The sequence below is a fragment of the Silene latifolia genome, chromosome 8 (assembly GCF_048544455.1).
Source record: "Silene latifolia isolate original U9 population chromosome 8, ASM4854445v1, whole genome shotgun sequence".
Taxonomy (NCBI): domain Eukaryota; kingdom Viridiplantae; phylum Streptophyta; class Magnoliopsida; order Caryophyllales; family Caryophyllaceae; genus Silene; species Silene latifolia.
In genome coordinates this window covers 100,388,424-100,412,514 of record NC_133533.1, presented here as the reverse complement: position 1 = coordinate 100,412,514, position 24,091 = coordinate 100,388,424, and the positions used below count along the sequence as shown (strand labels likewise).

Below are 24,091 nucleotides of genomic sequence, written 5' to 3'. Positions count from 1 at the left end.
ACACATATAAGATCTTTCTTATATAGAAAAACTCACCCTAATAAACCTATGTAACATAAATATGTTACATGTAATATACTCCCTCCTATTCACTATATTCTCCCCCTTTCCTTTTTGCACAAGAAATAAGAAAGTGAATTTGGACCACACAAAACACACTACCCCACATGAATTTAATTTGGACCACACAAATCAACCCAAAAAAAGAAATAGGGAAGAAAACCCGAATAATCCGAATAAGGAAATAGGGAAGAATATAGTGAATAGGAGGGAGTATTATTAATGTAAATGTATGTTTCTAATTTAATCTATAACATACATCTTTACATTAATCTCATCTTATTCATTAACGTGTCAAAAGTAATTCATCTCCTTTATCATCATCAATACCAAGGAATTAAATTCGCTCATATCTCAATAGTTTTTATCCCGCGCTTTGCCAATATATATAAGGAGTATTATTATATTGAAATGAAGTGATAAAAGTTAAATAAATAGAGTACGAATTACGATAAACAATTGTGGTAAATCGATTAGATTAACTAGGGGTAGACTAAACATCGACCTAAAGAGTAACGTTTGTAGAAAGTTAAAAGGACAATTCAAAAATCTCCCGGGAAAAAAAACGTTTCAGAAAACAATTGAATGACTCAACTTGAAATGAGTATGGGACCCACAAGTAAAACGGCAAATACACGTTGTTCGTAGCCAATAAGAAGAAGACACGTAAGCAGTGCATGTGGGGGAATTGTTTCCGCGTGGGAGAATAAATAGTGATAAAAATTGAAATAAGGAAGCAGCGCAAAAAAGTAGGTAGGACTCACATGCACCGCATCCGTATCTATCTGTGGACACGTGGATTCATCTCATCTGTTGGTTCGGGCGGGCTGATTAACGTGGTTTAACTACTCCATCTCGTGATTCTTCTTTGTCTTCTCGTGACTCATATTATTACCCTTTCTGTCCCATAATCAAGTTTACTCTTCTTTACCAAAAACGTTTTATCGTAATAATATGGGAAATGATAAATATAGCCCTTAGAGCTGTATTTAAGGTACTAAAAAAGGAATGAAAACCTTAAATCAAATAATAATGATATCAATTTACGCGTAAATGTGTCTTAAATTCCTAATTTAATTCCATTTTGAGAAGTAATTTAGTTCTTAAATACAGCTCTTAAGACTGTATTTATGATTACCGAAGTAAGATTCACACTTTCTTTATTTTTGTTTCCGTTTGTTATTTGTAGTTAATGTGATCGAATTTAATTTTAAGAGCAAGTGCAATGGGAGTACCAAGTCATTTTTCACCATCTTCTAAGTTTAAGAACTTTTTCCTTTAATGGGAGAACTTTTATTTTGTTCTTAATTAGGACTCATTATTAATTTTTCTTATCTCTATCACAATATTTAGTTTATGGGTTTTTATCATCATCACTCATTAAGATGGATAAAAAAAGGAAAAATTAATGATTTTTTTATGGGAAATTGCAATATCTTATCACTTTACAAAAAAAACATCATTAATTCTTTCTTTTTGTGTTTATCCTATCTTTTAATGAAGATAGATAAAAAAACCGTTAATTTATTGAAATCAAAGAACTTGGTTCTTAAAAAAGAATTTAGTTCTTCTTTTGACAAACTCAAGGACATTCACAATGAAAAAAACTTTATTTTTAAAGTTTTTATTGACAAACTCAAGGTAAGAACCATTCATTATATTTGTCTAACTAATTTCAATTTACCCAAACTTTATTCAAATTAGTTGTTGGAGACGTTTTTTAAACCTTGTTGGCTGTTGTTTTGCACAAATTCTCATTTATAACGGATACCGTTTCCTCTCACAAAATATCCATTGAGAGGTGAGTGAGAAGCATATGAGGGGTACCTCACTTTATCCCCTCTCTCTTTTTATGAGAGGTCACAAGCTTGTGACGAGATTAGCCCGTCACAAGCAAGACTAGCTAGTTGTTTTGAGCCTTAATAATAAACCTCCGGCTGTTCGTCTTAAGCTTAAGACGGATTAAATATCATCTCATATAAGTATAGGACAAATTTTTTACCTTTTGCTATTGTATTCTGCTTTTGTTTTTTTATCCCATGATGATATATTTGACCCATTTTAAAATTAAGATAAATAAAGTCCATCTTAAACAAGAATTTGTGTTATCCACCATATTTTCAAAGGTATGTCTCTATCAGTGATTTGAATTTCATTTATGGATGGTGGACAAGTTGCTGATCCATTTGACAAAAATCTTTTAAGGGGGCGTTTGGTTCAATAGCATGGAATGGAATGGATTGGAATATGAATCCATAATGGTATGGGGTTCTAAATCCATTCCTTCATAAACTTGTTTGGTTCATCTTAAAATTGTAAAAGGGTGGAATGGAGTTTGATACCAAGGGTGGGAGTTGGGTATGAGATTCTAGGGGGATGGAATGAAGTTAGAATCCATTGGGTATCTAACTCTATTCCAAAAGACTCCAACCAAACATTAGAATGGAGCAAATCCATTCCAATCCATTCCAAGAGAGCCAACCAAACACCCCCCTAAATGTATTTTGTTCTTATGCAAACAATTTCATTTATTTTCAAATCTAGTTTTCTAAATTGGCTTGTTGGAGTTAAATCAAATGTTTTATCAGTGACTGACTATTAAATAGGGTAGCTATGTATTCGCGGGTGAAAAGTACTGAAGCACGGGATTTATAAATGCATTTCCATGGTTTGTCCTTACATATGGCCCACCAACTGAACTTATTGCATAGAAAAAAAAGATATTTTAGACAGAATGCTTATAAATCCAGTGGGGCAATACATTCCATCCGTGGATTTATGGCTACCCTAAATAGAGTAAGACTGATCTAAAGCTCACTTGTGAAGATAAGCAACAAATTTGATTATCACAATATTAATGTAAAACCGTCTTTTAAAATCTCACGACGTGGTTAATCTTAAAACTTATTCAATGCCCAGTTGTTCACGGATGACTTTCATGTTCAAAATGCAAACTAAAATGAGGTCAATCTCGTAACCCTAAAGTTTAATAAAACCGTCTCGTACAAGAATTTGTGAAAAACCTGAACAAAACTTTTCATTAAATTCTTTTCAACAAGCCATTGTGTACATTATCTGTAACTCTCTCTATTTACATACCTGTGAAACAGCAAATCCTAAAAGGGTAATGAAAAGAATGAGATCCTGAAAAAAAGAGATTGGACTTTTGTTGAACAAGATCAAGGGCAATCTGACGGATTCTTCAAATGTTATAATCTATATCTGTAATATTCTGTGAATTAGAGGCCCTTACAAGTTTTCCATTTTCGTCGTAAAGATCAAGATTCTCACATGGAGCCGGGAATATGGTCCCAATCACACGGCCCTGTACATAAGCACATTGAAAGATGTGTTTTTTCTTGTATGTAATTCCGACCGACATGTCCCTGAAGGTAATGTTTTTTATCGGAATTTCCTCGCTTCCATGGATTCTTACAGGGACCCGAACTCCTTGGCCATAGACCGATGTAAAGCTTATGTCTTCGATACTTGGACGTGCTTTGGGATCGTATCCTTGGTCAGGGTGTTCATTGTAATCCGTCTTGATGACGATCCCGACCCGAACCTCGTCGAATGTCAGATTTCGATAGGTTACATCTCGTACGTATCCGCCCCTTCCAGGGGCGGTCTTGATGCGGACTGCTCTTCTGGAGCTCCATACAAGGACATTCTCAATGGTGATATTTGAGACACCTCCAGACATTTCACTCCCTATTGATACGCCAGCACTGTGTCAAAGTCGTTCAAAATTAGCAAGTCTTGTATGAGACGGTCTCACCAATAACACAAACCCAAATACTTGTGTAGTTGTGTGTATTCCCCATTCTACAAGACCGTCTGATTTAAGTTTTTGTTATTCAAAATTTCAAATAGACTCAACCATAGTGTGGCTCTCGCTTAAGGCAAGGCGAGGGATTAGGCACAGAAATGTTTTCGGAAGACCCATATCTTCGACAAGAGTACTAAAATCTACCAAATGCTTTATGATTATGATGTTAATGTATCTAAAATTTTTTAAGTGGCAGCATAAATAAATGCATCTACACAAAAATCTGAGTCACACAACCATATAGCAAGACAGGAAAAGTCACTAAGTCAGTCCAATTTGGAAAGCTTAGTTTTTAAAGAAAGAGCAATGAGTCAAATACGGCTCCGGGAAAACATAATTCAGTGGCCTGATCGGATAGTAAAATTAATGAAACTAATCAACTAACATGGAGCTTATGAACGTCACAACCCGGTTATTCATGTGAGATTTTCAATGTTACTCCCTCCAACCCAAATTCGTTTTCTCCATTTGACTTTGGTGGTCATACAGGTATACAACGTTGATTTTGAACGATATTTTGTCACAACGTGCAAGAGTTGTAACTTTTTAAAATAAATATGAAAATTGAAGTTTTGACAAATCACACATGACAAATTATGCAATTTTTATCTCTATATATTTGTAGCAATTAATGGATAAATTGACATCGGTTGACCACCAAAGTCAAATGGGATTACAAATTTGGGATGGAGGAAGGAAATCATTTCCCAACTGATGGTGAACGTTGACTAGTTGACTCACCTGACCATGGAGCGAACAACAAGATTGCGGATAAGGATGTTTGTAGAAGGGCGACCATAAGAAATACCATATTGATCCCAACCACTCTTTATTGCTATCCCGTCATCTCCCACGCTGATGTAACAGTCCTCAATCACCATATCTTCGCAAGAATCTGTTTATGATCAGCAAAGTCAGTAAGTCAAAGGTCAAACAAAATTATTTTAGGCGATACTACAAGTATTTTACTTAAACAAATCTTACCAGGATCTATACCATCAGTGTTTGGAGCTCCGATCACAGGAGCCAAAATGGTGACATTCTGGATTGTCACGTTCTTGCAGTCATAAGGATGAAGTGTCCAAAACGGCGAATTACGTAAAGTAATGTTGGTAATAACAATATCCCTTGACCACATGATCTGTACAAGAGGGCCTCTAGTGTGATTGAGAAGCTTTTGTCTATACTTCTTCCACCATGTTTCTCCTTGTCCGTCTATTGTACCGTTGTGCCCTGTGAGCATGGATATAGTTTAGAAAGATAGTAATGGTGGTATTCCCTTTGCGAGCAAAATCATATTCAATTAGAAAATTCAACTTGATGCATATGGTAACAGCAATTCTGAATTGCAAGCAGACGTCTCTAGTGATCGGAAAAGCAAGAAGATCCACCGACTTTAAGATTGATGATCAGTAACGCACCAAACATTTCAAGCAGAGCCAATTAGATCACATAAGGCAGTCGACTAACCAAATAATTAGACTGCCACACTTTTATATACGGTTCCTGGTTATCCAACTTTACTCAAGAAGGCAGTTTTGTACCCAAACAGCACAATCAGCCTAAGAGCCAAGGGGAGCAAAAAAGCTAATCTAAGTGTGACCAATTTGGTGGTTCTACCTTACCATGACGGACCGCCCAAGATGTTCAACGGAATAATTCAGTCAACAATCCCACATTCTCAGGTTCCCATGTTTGATCTCCCACAAGAGATATCCACTATCCCTTCAGCATTGATACCTTTAATCAGTGTCACAGTTAAGAGATCTTCCATTCAAGCAGGCGATATTTTTTTATTCTACCATCTACTATAGTAATTTGTGCGCATCAAGTGGCAAAAGTAGGCATCTAAGGGGGTCTTCACCAATGCCAGTTTTTTTCTCTGACTCGCAAGTCATTCGGTAGCCTGGAACTGCTCATTGGTAATCACTCATCAAATCTGATTCATTCTCCAGTCCTCGAGACTTTTTTGCCGCCTTCAAACCCTATTCATTTTGACAGCCACTCGGGAACATAGATAATAAGGCATCTACATTTGATCAAATATGCTTTATTAATTAACTGCACTACATTTAAAGGTGTTCCTCACATTTACTATGTCGGAAAGGGATAATAATTAATATAATGTGACATCCCGATAGTTCAAACTTCAAACAGAGTCATATGCTACTTCTAAATAACAAACAGAATGAGATTTAGTCACACTATTTCATCAAGTGTCATTCACATGCAGTGCACAATCAAACCTTTTCTGCACATGCAACTAATACATGGTGAAATCCACACAGACTAAAATATTTTTGTTACTTGATCACTTCTTCCCTTATATTCAAGATTACACCTTTGATTGTGATAACTACTGAGGGCAAGGCTATGTAGTCTAAAGCCACACGAGCTCTCCTAATCTACCTTGGCAAGAGCCACTTTAGAGGCATCGGTCATACGTAAACAGAACAGAGTAACAAAATTACCAAGATCGTATATTGAACAAATTATTAAATATTGCAGTGTGTTTAAAGTTCCAAGATACAACAGCAACATTACCTCCTACCACTGGCGAGCTATTGTATAGTTTCATACTTCTTCATAATAGAACATCAAATTCCTTATAATACACTCGAACCCTAGATTAGCTTGATTTTAAAAACTGATTTGTTATTTTAATTACCTTTAAAAAAACTGATTTGTTATTCTAGCCACCTTTAAAAGACTCTTGTATCTTGTTTATGTAAACCAACGCATAACAAATATTGTACATTATGCAAACTGATAGCAAAATAGATAGTAGTAGTAAGCATACCAAAATAGAGATACATAATCAAACATTCAAACATAATATCCCTTTGTTCATACCTAACCTTAATTTGAAAACGAAAAAAACCTATTCTCCTATTGTAATAAAAAACAATCTCAAATTTTATACATGTAAATCAGTGCATAGGGTTCTACACTTCTACCCGTGTTCCGGTTAGGTAGTATGTACATTTCCTTCTGCCATTAAATCTAGGGATTCCTACCCCATAGGCAAACAACTCTTCTAAACATCATAATTTGTGAATATATAGAACATAAAGATTACTGTTTCTTAAATAAATAACATACCGCTTATGAAAAGATTTCATATAGTAAGGGCCAACATTCACTCCATAAACCAAAAGACCATTCAATCGCTTACACAGTTTCACGCGTAATCTTTGAAGCGAAAAAACTCTTTTTTATGTTAAACCCAAATGCGTGTGAGACAGTGGCTCCCTGTTGATGTATACTGAATTGAAAGAAAATCTTAAATCTACACAAATAGACAAAACAATCAAAACTCAATAAATTGAAACCCACACCGAATTTGGAATACCACCCAAATTATCACTTGTCATTTTACTATATTTGCATTTTTCTCCTCTCACCTCAACCATACCTTTTTTTTTTTTGGAACATTTCCCTCTGTTCCCCTCCGCTATCACTTCTGTTTCCCTTTCACTAGCACAACACTAGTTCTTACAGTTGTTATATACTTATATGCCATTCCTCCATCTCTTTTGGAGTATGAAATTAATGGCAAGCACACTACATGCTGATTAACAGCTGATAATAGAAATTGCAGCTAGATTCCTTGCACTCATGTCATGTACGGAAGGAAAAAACGGATACTTTTGTATAATTCAATGGAGCTTACCAAAAAGAATACCGCTTAAAAGTAAAATATCATTACCAGTTATTACAACATCTCTGAGATGCTGACCGTGGATTAGACTACCATATCGAGGCCCATTATGCTCTCTTCCATATCCATATGATGGTAGCGGTGGCATGAGAGGCCACTTCTTCTCATCCTGCAATTCAGTAACAGTGGTTTTCATGAAATTAATGGCAAAGTGCAACATCCAGAGAACAACAATCAACTGAACGAATAAATATTATATGAAATCAAGAAAGTAATACTTTTAAGAAAGATACGGAGTATTACATATAGCACCGCTAACAAAAATACAATACAGTATATTCGGGGACAAATCCTGACAATATATCTAACACAGTAAACAAAAGGGGTCTTATAGACCAACACACGAGTAATAAGCGAGCAAAGCATTAGAAAACGTTATTGAAATTAAATTGTAGTGTGCACTGAGTGGTTGAGTGCGTCTCATGCACATGGTATGTCTCAACAACTACCCTGATGCACTTTTGCATTTTTGCTTCACAACGGGGGTCGCTAGGAATCACGAACACTTCTATCTAGCGTGTCCGACATCGTGGCGCTTGCACGAATCTTGGAAATATGTGTCGGTCACTTAGTAAACCGTGTCTAATTTTTTATTAATATTTTTAGAGTTTGTATACTCCAGAAACTCGGGGACACTTCAACTCTGCATAATACACTTCAACTCGGGGACACCTTTTAATGCTAAAACCATGCTTATACATGACATATTTTCTGTATATGTTGGGATATGGCTTATTATTAATCTAACCATAAGGTTTTAATTAATTAGCATATACTCTCTCTTTCAAATGAATTCCAAACATTTGATTAAAATATATTTCACATATAGTAAACAAATGTATGAAATTCATTGAATGGAGGGAGTACTATATAATTTGAATTTTTATCTAAAATTTAATACTATAAAATACTTTTGAAAAATATATCTGTAGTAGTACTGTACTTTTACAGCTATACAATATATAGTTTATTAAATTTATAAAACATGTCCTGTGTCCCACATTTCATGGAATGCCATCTCCGTTTGGTGTCCATGTCCGTGTGCATTTCGGTGCTACCTAGGGCGTCGCAGCAAGAGAGAATACGGAGTAAAGAGGGAAGGGGGCGAGTTTATACTTTATAGAGAAGAGGAAGAGCCGAAGAGGAGGATGGTCGGTATGGGAAGGTTTCCTGATGATTCAGGTAGAGGATGGAGATTCAGGAAGGTGATTGGTTAGGGTTTGGTCACTTGGTGGTTTGAGATGTCGGCAACGACTAGAGGCGTCAATAAATAGGAGGAAGTACACATCGGGATATTGGGGACTGTTAATCTGCAGTTGCGTAACGGGAGACTAGGGACTACGGAAGGGAGAGAGTAAGGATTATTGGATTAATGTAGGGGATTACCGATTAGGTAAGTTTGTAAGTGGATATGGTTATTACTTGGGTAGATTACTTAACATACTTTCGTAAATGTCATTTAGTATCAGGCCTAATGTTGGCCATTTACACATACAAACTTATTTAAAAAGAAGATAGGGAAATTAATTCACCGACCCCCAATGAAAAAAAGGAAATGGGGAAACAATTCAAAATAAGAGGAAGCAAAATAGTAATGAGTCTCGATGTAATCTTAGCACTACATATGTTGCTTAAACTGAAAGTTCAATATCCTTTGATCAAACACCAGAAACATACGTGTACTGTTTTGTTGTAGAATCTCTAGCTCTAATATTACGTTAGAATAGTACCAAAGTAACACGAAACAAGTTTTTTGCGCATAAACTAGGCTCACTTGAGTCCTGATGGATTACTTCAAACTTAAAACTAAAATTACAGGAGATCTACCTGAACTATTTTCTTCACGAATATTTCTTTGGTCAAAATTCCAGTACTACTGTACTCCAGTGTTTAGACACATGTAAATGCAACTCAACTCCTCTATCTCTACTATTTCAGAGTTTTTGGTGCAAATTTCCTAATCAAGGAATGGTGACGATATTTGTTCCTATTGATTCATTGTAATGGAGCTCTACCATCAGACATGTAATTTTACTCCTTGATTTCAGTACCACTTGTAGCCCCTTCATAGGTGGTTATTAATTGGTATTTGTAATAAATAAGAAAGAAGCAGAACAACTAAAATCAAGTAGATGAGCACTTCCGTAGGAATCCAAAAGGAAATTTTCAACAAAACTTGTGCACAAAATTCATTGTCATCCCACTATTTTGTCGACCAGCCATCAGATGGATTGTTTGAAAATAAATTAAAAGAACAACTCTACTGCTTTCATTTTAAATCCTCTTGTAACGAAATCATCCCGAAAGGTGAACACTTCAAGGAAACTTCACTGGGCCATTTTACGAGTCATAATACAACAGAAGCTTAATTGCAAAGCTTCAGTAGGTTTAGGAGTTAAGATAGTTAGATACACAATGGGTGGTTAGGGACTTAGGGTAGTCATATACTCAACGGGACTTAGTCACGTAGATCTTAAAACAAGACCCTACCAAAGTAAGAGAAGCCATGATTGGTAGCAGGAATTTCATTAACATCCTATTTCGCATCCATGTATCGAAGTAATTTACTAAGCTCTGACTCCCATTGTCAGCAAAGTTTACACTTTTTTCATTCAAACAGCTCCAACTAAGCTTAGTCCTTGACTCTTTTGAGACACTTAATTTAGTCGAAAAATGACTTCAAGTTCTATCTTGCTCATTCAATATAGAGAATCTAACCTACCTTCAATCAAGCACCCACTCAAACACTTACCCCATTCATTCACCCCACCAAGAAACAAATAACAACCCTCAATGCTATCACTATCAAGGATTTACATTAGATGAAGTCTCTTACATGAGATGAATAATCAAGCAAGAGAAATCGGAACATGATTTTTACACCTCTACATAAAAAAAATGAGACGGGGCAACAACTGAGACAAGGCCTCAGCATCTGAGACGAGGCACCAAACTTAATCTCTAAAATAGGACAGCATTTTATTTAGTGGGTCATATTCACTACACAGAAAAGTCGTGTCTTTGTTCGAAAGATAACTTTTTTTTTTTTCTCACAAGCAACTGAAACAAACTCCTTAATTATTGCTTAACAATCAAGAAAGTAAGATCTTCCTAGGAAATTTAAACCATACCACATCCTCCATTTCATACAAAACCAGTACTTAACAAACCAATGAACTGAAGAATAAGTGAACATGAATACAAAGTACTCTTACTAAGATAGTACTAATATATTATGCATCATAAACAAAAGCCATTATTGAACATCAAAGGTAGCAATCCACAGACACAAACAGTGGCGAAACGAGGGGGCTAGCAGGGGCAGTTACTTCCCCGAGCAATCACTGCATCACTGGTTTGACCCTGAAATTCAAATTCTGGTTGCGCCACTGAATACAAACATTAACTCTACTCGAACCCATGTACACAAAACAAATAATTCAACATCAAAGATGGCAATGCAAAATGCAGATTCAACAGTATTAAAACTAAATCAGTAATTTTAAAGAGAGAAATAAACAAAACTCACATTAACAGCAAGTATAACAGCACCTTCAGAAAGGAACAAAGTGAGATGACTAGTCAGATTAAAAGGGCAAGTAAGCCAAACCCCAGGTGGTATATTAAGCTGAGCACCACCCTTTTTAGCAAACTTAGCAATAGCAGAAATAGCCCTCTCAAACGACCCAGTATTATCAGTTACGCCATCGCCTACCGCCCCGAAATCCGTAAAATTGAATGCAATTGGCCTTAACTTAGGAATGTACCTCACTGGAACTCTCCTGAAAAGAAGCAAACTATCAAGATTGTCCCTTTGCCACATGAAGACTGATCCAAATCCAAGGATCCATAAAACTATGAAAAGGGTTTTGTGATTTGATAATAATGTGACTGCCCATTTCTTTAATTCAACTCTTTGTTGATTAAACATTGAGAATTTTTGCAAGTTTTTAAGTGGGGTTTTAGTGGAATTTTTGAGGGGTGTGAAGAGGGATGAAGGAGTTGAGAAGGATCATTGAGGTTAAGAGTGATTTAGGTGAGGAGATTGGGATTAGTAAGGAGAAGGAGAGATGTCAGAATCAAAATCAGGTGGTGATGAATTTGTTGGAGTGATTTGGAAGGGAGGATGGTGGAATCAGTGATCAGTGATTACTGATTAGTGATGATTAAGGAAAAGTTGATTAGATTACTTTGCAGTTTGCAGTTGGTTAAGATGTTGGATAGATAGAGAGATACTCCCTCCATTCAACTCCACTTTGCAACTTTGATTTTTACACGGATATTAAGGAGCGGATTAAAAAAGTATTAAAAGTAGAAGTTGGCATGCGGGTTGTTGAATTGACGCTTGACACACCCAAGTTTAGCACATCATGGAATTGGCACGGTCTAACACGACACGACACGCTATGGGCTGTGTTTAGGTTGTCATTTTCATTTGACTGACATGGGACGACAAACCTGGGCACAACACGCTCAAAATACAAAGAAATTGAGTTAAAGTGAAGGAATTGATAAGGCACGCTTAAGCACGGCACATCATGCATGAGTCGTGCATTCGTGCCTAGACCGCCATTTTCATTTGACTGGCATGGCACGACACGACACGGAGCCCACTTCCATGGGCCTGGACGGCTGGACCATACCATTTTCTCCTCCAGGCACGAGCACGGCCCGACACAGCCTACTTCCATCTCTATGGTTAGATTTGTTAATCTACACCTTACCTTAAATATGCATACACCAAGTTACTATTCACTAATGAATAGTAACTTCCCCAATGAATAGTACCACTTCTTGGGTTGGGCTTAGTTATTTGGTTTTGTTGGGCCTTTTTTTCGGATTGCTGGAATTGTTTCTCTGTTGAATACTTCCAAATGATTTGCGAGATTGCGGCCTTTTACCATTCGGCCCAAACTATGTTTTTATCCAATGATTAGCAATACCACATTGTATAAGCGAGATTCAATGGATCCTTTTTTTTAAAAAAAGGGTTAATTCACCGAAATATTTAAGTTTACTTCTAAATAGCGATTTGCAAAGAAGACTCGTTTAATTTACAGATATAATCTTAATGGTATTGGTATTTCTTTATATCTACACCTTACCTTAAATATGCATACACCAAGTTACTATTCACTAATGAATAGTAACTTCCCCAATGAATAGTACCACTTCTTGGGTTAGGCTTAGTTATTTGGTTTTGTTGGGCCTTTTTTTCAGATTGCTGGAATTGTTTCTCTGTTGAATACTTCCAAATGATTTGCGAGATTGCGGCCTTTTACCATTCGGCCCAAACTATGTTTTTATCCAACAGATTAGCAATACCACATTGTATAAGCAGCATTCAATGGATCCTTTTTTTTTTAAAAAAAAAGGGTTAATTCACTGACGAATATTTAAGTTTACTTCTAAATAGCGATTTGCAAAGAAGACTCGTTTAATTTACAGATATAATCTTAATGGTATTGGTATTTCTTTATATCTACACCTTACCTTAAATATGCATACACCAAGTTACTATTCACTAATGAATAGTAACTTCCCCAATGAATAGTACCACTTCTTGGGTTGGGCTTAGTTATTTGGTTTTGTTGGGCCTTTTTTTCGGATTGCTGGAATTGTTTCTCTGTTGAATACTTCCAAATGATTTGCGAGATTGCGGCCTTTTACCATTCGGCCCAAACTATGTTTTTATCCAACAGATTAGCAATACCACATTGTATAAGCAGCATTCAATGGATCCTTTTTTTTTAAAAAAAAAGGGTTAATTCACTGACGAATATTTAAGTTTACTTCTAAATAGCGATTTGCAAAGAAGACTCGTTTAATTTACAGATATAATCTTAATGGTATTGGTATTTCTTTATAAGTGAGATTATGACTGTTCCTATTTAGCAGCAATGTGCAAAAAGGAGGTGTTTAATTTACGAAATACTGTCTATGTCGTTGTAAATTTGAATTTTTGAGTAAAATCTTAATCGTGTTGGTTTTTGTTGCTCTTAATTTAGTGGTGTAATTTTATTGTGTTTCTATAATGGATTTGTATGACCGATTTCCAGTAATTATAGTTTATATTTAATCTATTCTGAGTTTGTTACTTTTAATTTCAGCTTGTTTATTCACGGGTAAAACGCATTTGGTTGTATGTTTTAAAGACGCGGGATAATCTAAGTACGATTTTGTTTACGTATAACAATTAAGACATGCGTTTAAACGGTCATTTAGGAATGCGGATTTCTAAGTATAATAAAAATTAAAGTTGACAGTTTAGAGTGTGACTGTGGGTTAGAGTGAATGATCATGCGTGAAATTTTGGGGAAAGCTAATGACTAGTGGTAGGGAGTATGGTTCACTGTGTAGTTTAGCAAGGGAAGAGTGTTTAGCTTAGTAGTTGAGTAGAAATGTCAGAAAGATTTGGGATGAGATATGTCTAACTTCTGTGATTGTACTTCTTTATTTGTGAAAGTGTTATGGTTGATTAGGGTGGGGTTGAGGTTAGGCTGTACCTTTTGCTAATATACTATGGCAACTAATGTAAGGTGAGGTGACCCTTGATAGAGTATTAGCTTAGTAGTTGATTAGAAATGCCATAAAAGTAAGGGTTGAGACGGAAATAGTTAGTAGGATTGTACTTGATTCTTATTATTATATGCCTACTTGTTTTCTAATTGCTATGTTTCATTACAGTGGAGTGTGGCTTAGGCTGTACTTAAGGTAAGGTGTAGATATAATAAGTTGAACAAACAATATAAGGTGAATTGACTCTTGATTGAGGTTTGCTTCTAAGCATGTGAATTAAGTAAGGGGGGTAAGGGCTGGTGATATCACAGGACACAGTTTGAACAGTAACATGCAGGTTTGGGAAATGGCTACTTAGCTCTATATATGACTACTAGAGATTGAAAAATTACAGTGGTGCATGAACAAGGTTGAGGTAAAAAATTGCCTTTAACTCAGGCACACGAATTATTCTTTCTTTGTTTACATTGCTAATTTTTTTGGTGTTTATGCAGCTAACGAATTTGGAAAGCAGTGGAGGCAGTTGAGTTCAGAGGTAAAAAAAAGGGAACTGAACATTTTTTGGCACCTCCAAACAAAAAATTCAGAGCCTGCGATTTTTGTTTAAAAAATCTCAGTGCCTGCCATTTTTGTTTGGAATTTCAAAATTTGGTCTGTGGTACTACTTGATGCTTACGAGACAATGTGTATAATACTTTATTTTGTGTGCTCTGTTTAGAAACAAAGATGCATTTTTTGTAACATTGTATAGGTCCCATATTTGGTGTGTGTTAGAGTATGTTCATGCAGTGTTGTTTGTGGATTGTTAGAATCGACCGTTGTCAAAATTTGGTGGTGGACTGGAGTAGTTTGTTAGTTGTTTGTAACAGTAGTTTATGCAACTATGGCATGCTGATATCGTTCATTGAATGTTTAATGTTTTTTGGGTTTCAAAAAAAAGGTAGGAATCATGTGATTGTCGACCAGTGCAATGTAGCAGTTATTGGTAATGGCCTATTTTCGTTCAGAACTAGAGTTTTGGGAAATTAATTTATAGTAACGATAGGTACTTGGTTTTTTAGGTTGGGGTCTTTGGTACATGGTTTGTCACTTGGTTATCAAACCATGTGGTGTTGGTTAATTTGTGAATGTACACGTTGTTTAGATTCATTAGTTTCAGATCTTTTTGGGAATAAAGTGCCGCCTTTTAGAGGGATAGTCCGTTGTTGGGTGTTCAGCGAGTTTAGCGCAGACTATGTTATTGCAGAACTAGATAATAAAGCTTCTGAATAAGGCATTAGGATTTCTGCCTAGATGGGTAGTCCTTGGTTGGCACACAGAATGCCAGGGATGTGCGTTGTTGTCTCAAACAGATCACTTCATTAACGAGGTCAGATGTCTTTAAAGAAATAGAAAAAGGTGATGCCTAATTTGAGATAAAAGGTATTTTGATGATCTGGATTTCTTTGGGGCAATGGAACATTTACTTCTCGGTAGTGCTTTAATTTGTGGCTGTTACAGGTAAGGTTTCAAATAAATCAGGAAAAAAAGGAGTTCAGGATTTCATTCCGTTGTCTCTTGTCTGAAATAACCAAGGTGCTTCAGTGGCCAGACCCGATATACAGCCAAGCCAATTTAGCAATGGACAGGGCAAATTTGGTGCTTCTTAGAGGTCCTGGCCCTACAACATGTTTTTTTAAAGGTGAAAAGGCCTAAGCCTTGCTGAATCTGAGGAACAGGCTGCTAAACAGGCTGTGGATTTCCTGGTTCAGAAAAAGCAGGTGATGTTAGAAGATGTCAATTTAGAAAGGAGAAACAAGTATAAGGCTTGCTGTCAGTTCTTTAAGGAGAAGCATAACGCGCTAGAGTCGGTAGATCACGCCTCGCCTGGTAGCAACTGCGGGTTAATAAAGAACAGGAAAGTGAAGGTTCCAACTAGCCTGCCAAAGAGAATCACCGTGGATCTATGGGGCATTTGGCTACAGGTTGTAGCTGCATACCAAGTGACTGCTGATGAGGTTGATTTCATAGTCCAAGCAGGTGGGCTCTATGTTTGTTGTTTTACAATAACCTGGCCGGACCACGCATTCAAAGAAAGGTTCTTTATTGGGGATGGCTGTGACACTGTAGACAAGGCAAAACAAAGTTTGGCCAAGAAAGCTATCCAATATTTTCAAACCCTTTATGGATTTTCTGTGAAAGATGCTAACTTCAACCGGATGAAGTATTCGCAGATTCAGTGTGGGTTTTAGAGGCGGAGATATTTGTTGTCTAGAGACCGGCACATTTGCTTACCATCTGATTTGGAATCCATTCCTATTTTTATAGTAGATGGGTACCACACCCCTGAAGGTCTAGCGTATGGGGTTCGGTCTGACTTATCCTTGCCTCCTCCACCCAAAAAAGCTAGGGGTGTTAAATCAGAGAGAGGGTCAGCAAATTGGACCCTGACCATACCTGCAGTTGCTGAAACAATTGTCAGGGAAACTGTCAGTATGCCTAAGGAACTTGCAAGGCAGTAGTTAGAGCTTTAAGAATAATTGTAGGGTTGCTGTAAAAAGCAAACCACTTATGTATGTAAAATAATAAGCCTTGTCGAAGGCACGCTTGAATCTTTTGTGGCCATGATGGTAAGAGAGGGCACGTTACTCAAGAGTTTAGGGTAACCTTTTGTGGAATCCTCTAGGAAGCTTAATCAGAAAGATACAAAACTGTAGCTCTGTAATGCAATGAATAAAAATGAATGATTATTGGCCAAACATGCTTTATGTGAATATGACTTGAAAAGTTCTCTGTGTATAATTTGGGTAGAAAACTGAAATGCAGCTGTGTGAACTCCCTATGTGCTTGCTTTAGTGGCTCCTAGATTTAGTTTACCAGGTCAAATGTAAAATTTAGACTGTATATTTGGATGTTGTTTTAGCAAAGTTCTGAATACCAAATTCCCTGTAAAATGTTATTATGCAATGTCCTTTTTTGATGTCAGATCATTACATAGCAAATTCAGTAAAAAAAGACAGAATAGAGACGCATATGGGTGTCGTATATTGTCCGATAATCTCTAGGAGACCTGCTAAAAGGCCAGGGCAGTTTAGTACACCTGTATTTTTCTTCTTTAAAAAATAATGGGCCTGTTAACATATTGTATCTGTAGCAGTTGTGAGAATATATGGCTGATGATGGCTACTCTTTAAATTTTTGTATGCAGAAGGTGATACAGGATTATTTGATTATATACCTGTATAAGCCGTCAGATCAAAGGATAGGCATACATCGCTTAAGTATAGCATGTCGATGGATGTTTCTGAAAGTATAAGTGAGCATAGGGATTTTAGTATTTAATTTAATATTCGGTGATGCTTTCATCAGTTAAAGTAGTTTGCATTGTACTGTATTAGGGAGAAATTGGGAAAGAACACTATGTTGATTATTGTTGGCCAAGCATGATTAGTGACATACAAAGTATGATGCGCCTTTAATGTAGCCGGGCAACTTTAAGTTTTGTTGCCTTACTGATTAGCAAACTTGTGATGGAATCAGATACACTGGTGTACCGTTTTAGGTTCATAGCTTGCTGGAATATGAATTAAATGGAATTTATAACATAGTATTGTTTGGGTTGCATGTACATTGTCGAAGTCCACGATGCAGGATGTCATAAATACGCAGATATGATTTCAGTTACAAAAATTGGTTGCAAATTTAGCGAGCAAAACAAACTGCACAGGATCTATCAGAACAGCAATATCAATGTAAGCTATACCTGTATAGCGAAAATTAGCCTAGGTTTTGATGTACATGCCAGCTTTAGTTGATAATTGTTTCATGTCTCAGGTGATGTGAACACAAATATTACCACTAAAGCCATTAAAAGGCGGCGCTTAACTGGGAAACGGAATATAGCCAATGCATTAGACGATAAGCAACCGGCGGATACTCAGTCATATAAATCTAGGAGAATCCCACAGCCAACAACAACGAATGTAGAAACTCAGCATTCAGGGAAACGGCAGCAGCGCCAAAACAAAAGTACCTAAAAAATTTTAATCTATAAATTTAAGCTTTTCAGTATGTTATTAAAACATATGAATATAATTACCGCTACAAAAGTAAGGCACCTTAATAAACAGGAGTGTTTTTTGGGACATCGTGGAATACAGGTCACGCTGTGCAAGGTGCAGACTCAGGTACAAGTAAACCTTATAGTTCCCGAAGAAATATAAAGCCTATACAACAAACTGGAGAAAGCTCTGAAATAGGCACCAAACGGAAACGCCAAAGAAAGAAGAGTAATGTTCCTTAATAAACATCTAAAAATGATATTGCGGGCTATAGCATGCTTTACTTATTATAAATAACAATATAGGTATTTAATCAGTCATTGTGCAGAACAACTGACTTTTGCTATTGAATAGAAATGCCGGCTGCAGTGGGGGGGACCACCAGTGCCATCAGAGCCAAGCAAATTGAAAGCACCAACCTATTGTGCAAAATGTGGAGCAAAGAAATTTGAATATGAAGCAAAGGGTATGTGTTGTTGCAATGGTGATATCAAACTGGCGTTTAATGAATATCCAGAAGAACTGATACAGCTTTTTACTGCTAGAGATGAGGTATCGTTGCATTTCCAAAAAATTTCAAGGTTGTATAATAACCTTTTTGCTTTCACCTCTTTGGGGGGTAGTTTTGATTCAAAGACTGTGAAGGGGATATTTGTTTTCAAGGCACAGGGACAAGTTTATCATAATTTACCGGATCTAATCCCCATGGATAGCATTCCTAGATATCTACAGTTATACTTCTATGATGCTCAGCATGAAAGGGAAAATCGTTTGGGGTTGTTCCCTAATTTGAAGGAAGAAATAATTACCCTTCTTATGGTCCTGATGGATGATAATCCATATGGCAAATTCTTTAGATCTTTGAAGGAGATAGAGGTCACTCAGGATACAAGGATAGTGCTTACGACTGACCCAGGTCATGACCAACGTGTGTATAATGCACCTACATCTGACGAAGTTGCTGTTGTTTGGCCAGATAATACAGCTATACAGGGAAATGCAGGTCCTCATATCATTGCCTACGGAAAGGGTGCACATACACATAGCATTAGGCATTATTATGGGTGTTATGACCCATTACAGTATCCTCTATTGTTGCCTAGCGGAGATTGTGGTTGGCATCAAGGATTAAAAAAACAGTCAAGTCCTACCTTTGATAGTGAAGCCAATTCTTCATTCCCAGTATCTGAAACTTACAATGATGAACCTGAATCACTCATACAAGCTATAGTGTCGAGTAAGTTTCAGTTTATTATTATTAACATTTTCAAAGAGTGGCAGTTAGCAACTATTAATATTTAGGTTTGGTTTAAAATGTAACAGATGCAGCTAGGAGACGGACAAGAGCTGACAAGCGCATATCGTGTAGAGAATACTATGCGTACAAATTTCAGATACGGCCAGGCAACATGGTTATTAGAGGAGGCAGGCTGTTTCAACAGTTCATTGTTGACATGTACGTCAAAATTGAAAACACGAGATTGGATTTTCTGCGATTAAACCAGGACACCATTCGTGCAGATCTTTACCAAGGAATCCTTGATACGCTACAGCTAGGTGAAAACAGCGCATGTAATGTCGGTAAGAGAATAGTGCTACCACCGTCATTCCTGGGGGGGGCTAGGGATATGAGAAGGCGGTATTTAAATGCAATGGCCCTTGTCCAGAAATATGGGAAACCAGATCTCTTCATAACTATAACATGTAATCCAAATTGGCCGGAGATCAAGGAGGAATTGGCACCCGGTGAGCAAGCGCAGAACAGGCCAGATCTTATTGCACGCATCTTCCATGCTAAACTGATACTGCTGAGGAAACAAATTAGGGAAAAAAATATTTGGCGAGGTAGCAGCTATGATTAATGTTGTAGAGTTTCAGAAGCGGGACTACCCCATATATGCACATTTCCTGATCATTCTGAAACCAAGTTATAAGATAACTTCACCAGAAAAATACGATCAATATGTGTGTGCAGAAATACCGTCAACTGAAAACCCTCATCTGAGGGCAGCTGTATTAGGGCATATGATGCATGGTCCATGTGGCGCTGATTTCCCAAAATGCGCCTGTATGCAAACCAAAAATGGGAAAAGAGAATGTAGTAAAGCTTACCCCAAAAAATTCCGTGACTTCACTACAAATGGAACAGACTCTTATCCATTATATAGGCGCCGAGATACTGGTGAAAAAAATGTGGTCAGAAAAGGTGAATTGGATAATAGATCAGTTGTTCCTTACAACCCTTATCTGTTGGCCATGTTTGACTGCCATTTGAATGTTGAAGTTTGTTCAACTATTAATGTAGTCAAGTATTTATATAAATATGTATATAAAGGTCATGATCGGGTCTTATTCAACGTGGAAAGTGGGGGGGCTGCTCAGGTGGTTGATGAGATACAGAGGTTCCAATCTGGTAGATGGATGTCACCACCAGAAGCTGGTTGGAGAATTTTTGGGTTCAACCTGTTTGACGTATACCCACCTGTACAGCCTCTCCCAGTACATACTCCAAATAATCAGCTGGTCAGGTTTGCATCAAATGAAGAGCTTGCCACAATAGCAGCAGACGAGCACAGGACGAAAACAATGCTAACTGAATTTTTCAACACTAATGCAAGATTACCTGAAGGAGAACGCTATTTGTATAGTGAGTTCCCAGAGCATTTTGTCTGGGTAGAGAAGAAAAAAACCTGGAAGCCAAGGGGCAGTGGTATAGTCATTGGTAGGGTGGTGCATGCGTCACCTGGAGAGGGTGAACGATACTACCTAAGATTGTTGCTTGCGCATGTAAGGGGACCAAAATCTTTTGAGTAACTGAAGACGGTCAACGGTGTCTGCTGTGCAACTTATCAGGAGGCCGCATTAAAAAGAGGGATACTGGAGCAAGATAATGCAGCTGAAAAATGTATGGACGAGGCTGTGAATGTGGAGATGCCCAATGCCCTGCGCCGCCTTTTTGCGACCATACTAATTTTCAGCTGCCCCAACAATCCAGCTGAATTTTGGGAACAATATTACTCGGCACTTTCAGAGGATTTTGCAAAGCAATATCCAGGCAACCATGCTAAAATATTACAGTTAACAGCCGGGAAAGTTGAGCAGTTTTTAGAAGGGATGGGAAAGAGTCTAGCACATTTCAATTTGGAACATTTACATATTACACAGGAAGTAGCAACACAGGGCACGCGAGACATCATTGATGCTCTTAATGCTCCAGTACCTCTACTGCAATTAGCTACCAGAAAACAGCTCAATGTAAAACAGCGCAATGCATATAAGGCTATAATGGAATGCGTTAAATCTGGGAAACCCGGTGCTTTTTTCATAGACGGACCAGGTGGTACCGGGAAAACCTTTTTGTATGGAGCCTTATATGCAAAGGTGCAGTCAATGGGAAAGATATGTTTGCCAACAGCAAGTTCTGGTATAGCAGCTTCAAACTTACCATGTGGGAGGACAACTCATTCAAGATTTAAAATACCACTAGACACAGATGAAGCATTAAACTGTGATGTATCTAAACAGAGTGGTTTAGCATGCTTGCTAAGGGAAGCAGCATTGATAATCTGGGATGAAGCGTCAATGGCTAAAAAGCAGAATATTGAAGCAATTGATATGTTATTTAGAGATGTTTGCAGCAGTGATGAACCCTTTGGGGGGAAGGTTATTGTTTTTGGTGGTGACTTTCGGCAAGTGCTTCCAGTTCTACCACGACGTACACAACAAGAGGCTGTAGATGCGAGCATTGTAAGTTCAGCTATTTGGCCACTGTTGACCAAATTTAGCCTCACTGAAAACATCAGGGCTAGGGCTGATCCTGAATTCTCCGAATTCTTGATGAAGCTAGGTAATGGAGAACTACAGACTACTGAGAATGGACTAATTAATTTGCCTGATAATTTAATGATCAAACCACATAGCGAAAAAGAACCAGAGCAACTGCTGATTGATGCTGTATTCCCATAAATTCAAAACCAAAATTTCAGTACAGACATATTTACTGAGAGCCATATTAACGCCAAGGAATAATGATGTTGACTCAATAAATCGTATGTTGATAGATAAATTCCCAGGCCAGAGTCATATTTACAAGAGCTTTGACAACGTTATTGATGACCATTCAAATGTATATCCTGCTGAATTTCTTCACTCTCTTTGTCCCCCTGGGATGACTCCTCATGAACTGGTTGTGAAGGAAAATTCACCAGTAATACTATTAAGGAACTTGGATCCGGCGGCAGGGCTATGCAATGGCACGCGTTTAATTTGCAAGCGTTTCTTCCCAAATATGATTGAGTGCGAAATTTCTACTGGTTTTTACAAAGGTGAGCGGGTATTCCTACCAAGGATAACCCTGGGGCCTTCTAAGAGCTCCAAATTTCCATTCAATTTCCAAAGAAAGCAGTTTCCTATCAAACTTAGTTTTGCAATGACCATTAACAAGGCTCAAGGTCAGACGTTACAGCGCACTGGAGTATATCTACCCAAACCTTGTTTTTCCCATGGACAGTTATATGTGGCTTTATCACGCGCTCGATCTGCTCAGGAACTGAAGGTGCTTCATCATCAAACAGCTGTTGAGACAACAAACAATTTAGTGAAGAATGTGGTGTCCTTTGAAGTGTTGCAAAGGGCCGGGATTCGATGACCTTGCCAGGTGAGTCACATAGATCAGTGCATTTATTTTGAGGAGAAGAGCACTCATATATATATCAAAAAAAAAAAAGTTATCCACAATCCAAAACTAATGACGTAACTCTTTTAATGTTATAGGGAAAAGACATGGCATCACCTATTCAGTTGAGGCCTAAATTTGAAACCGTCTTACAAACTGCTATCCATGAGATACAGACGCTCATTTCTATTGAGGAACATTTTGGCTACTTAGGTTATTTTGGTGAAATGCAAATCAAACAAGAACAGTTCTCGAAACTGTTTTCGAAAACTGTACTTAGTTGCTTTGTACAAATCGACATCTAAATAAAATTTAGGCTGAATTATGTAAGAAAACTGAACAGGCTTTTATTTTGCGTGGGATTGATGGATTATGTCTTTAAGATTTATTGCAATACCAATATTACTTTCAACTATTGAATTATGAATATGTGCTAAGCCTAATCGGCTTACATTGCAGCCTGTTTAATATTAAGGGTCTTACCTGCGCTAACCCAGTTACCATTTAATTCTGAACTTAAGGAACACGCTTTACTGATTGTTATCCGTTCTACACTAGAATTCTTATGAATGGAGACAGTTTATTACCATGCAATATTGTTTGCCAGTTAAGTGGTTAACAGGAGCAGCAAAGACTATTGACACTACGACCAACTAACAGCTAATGCTCTACGACCAGGTCAAGGAGACAGCCTTACTCCATATTTAGCATCAAACATTACATTTACATGGACATGAGGCTCTGAAAGCAGATGTTGTTAATTAAGCAGTTCAAAGAAAAAAAGGAAGTACACATAATCTCACTCTCCTTAGAAAGAGTCATTCATTAACTGTACCAGGACAACTAACTAAAATAGAGATGAGAAAATTATTTCTTAAAGTACTATTCTAGAGTAGCTTAGGTTGTACTAGGTAATCCATTTAAAAAAGCAATGTTCAGTTGTCATTTCTTGGCATTTCTTGTTCATTATTATAGACTTTAAAGTACTTTATTTTTTGGTACTTTATTAGTACTTTGTTTACTTTTTCAAAGAATGAATATCACGAATCAAAAAATTATAGACCAGGAAAATCAAATAAATAGGACCAGAATCTACCACACAGGCTGAAAATCAATAACTTGGCAGCCAAAAGCATGGTAGAAATGGCAGAAGGTAGTGGTGAGGTGTAACTGTTAACCTTACAATGGCATGGTTGAGTGACTGATTGGTTAAATTAGCCATACCCAAGCAACTTTCCAAAATCCAG

General features: G+C 37.2%; 2 protein-coding genes across 2 annotated transcripts; one reads left to right on the top strand and one right to left on the bottom strand.

The window, feature by feature from the left end:
* Positions 1-3,071: 3,071 nt before the first annotated feature.
* LOC141597125 (putative polygalacturonase) lies at positions 3,072-11,793 on the bottom strand. The gene is made up of 5 exons (XM_074417476.1): positions 11,140-11,793; positions 7,599-7,719; positions 4,874-5,122; positions 4,631-4,784; positions 3,072-3,788 (listed from the first exon to the last, which is right to left on the bottom strand). Exons 1-5 carry the CDS (start codon positions 11,539-11,541, stop codon positions 3,263-3,265), a joined length of 1,452 nt encoding a protein of 483 aa, XP_074273577.1. The 5' UTR covers positions 11,542-11,793; the 3' UTR covers positions 3,072-3,262.
* A 10,664-nt stretch (positions 11,794-22,457) lies between these two features.
* On the top strand, positions 22,458-22,817 carry LOC141595585 (ATP-dependent DNA helicase PIF1-like). Its single transcript, XM_074415552.1, has one exon. The coding sequence runs from the start codon at positions 22,458-22,460 to the stop codon at positions 22,815-22,817; it is 360 nt and encodes a 119-aa protein (XP_074271653.1).
* Positions 22,818-24,091: the final 1,274 nt, after the last annotated feature.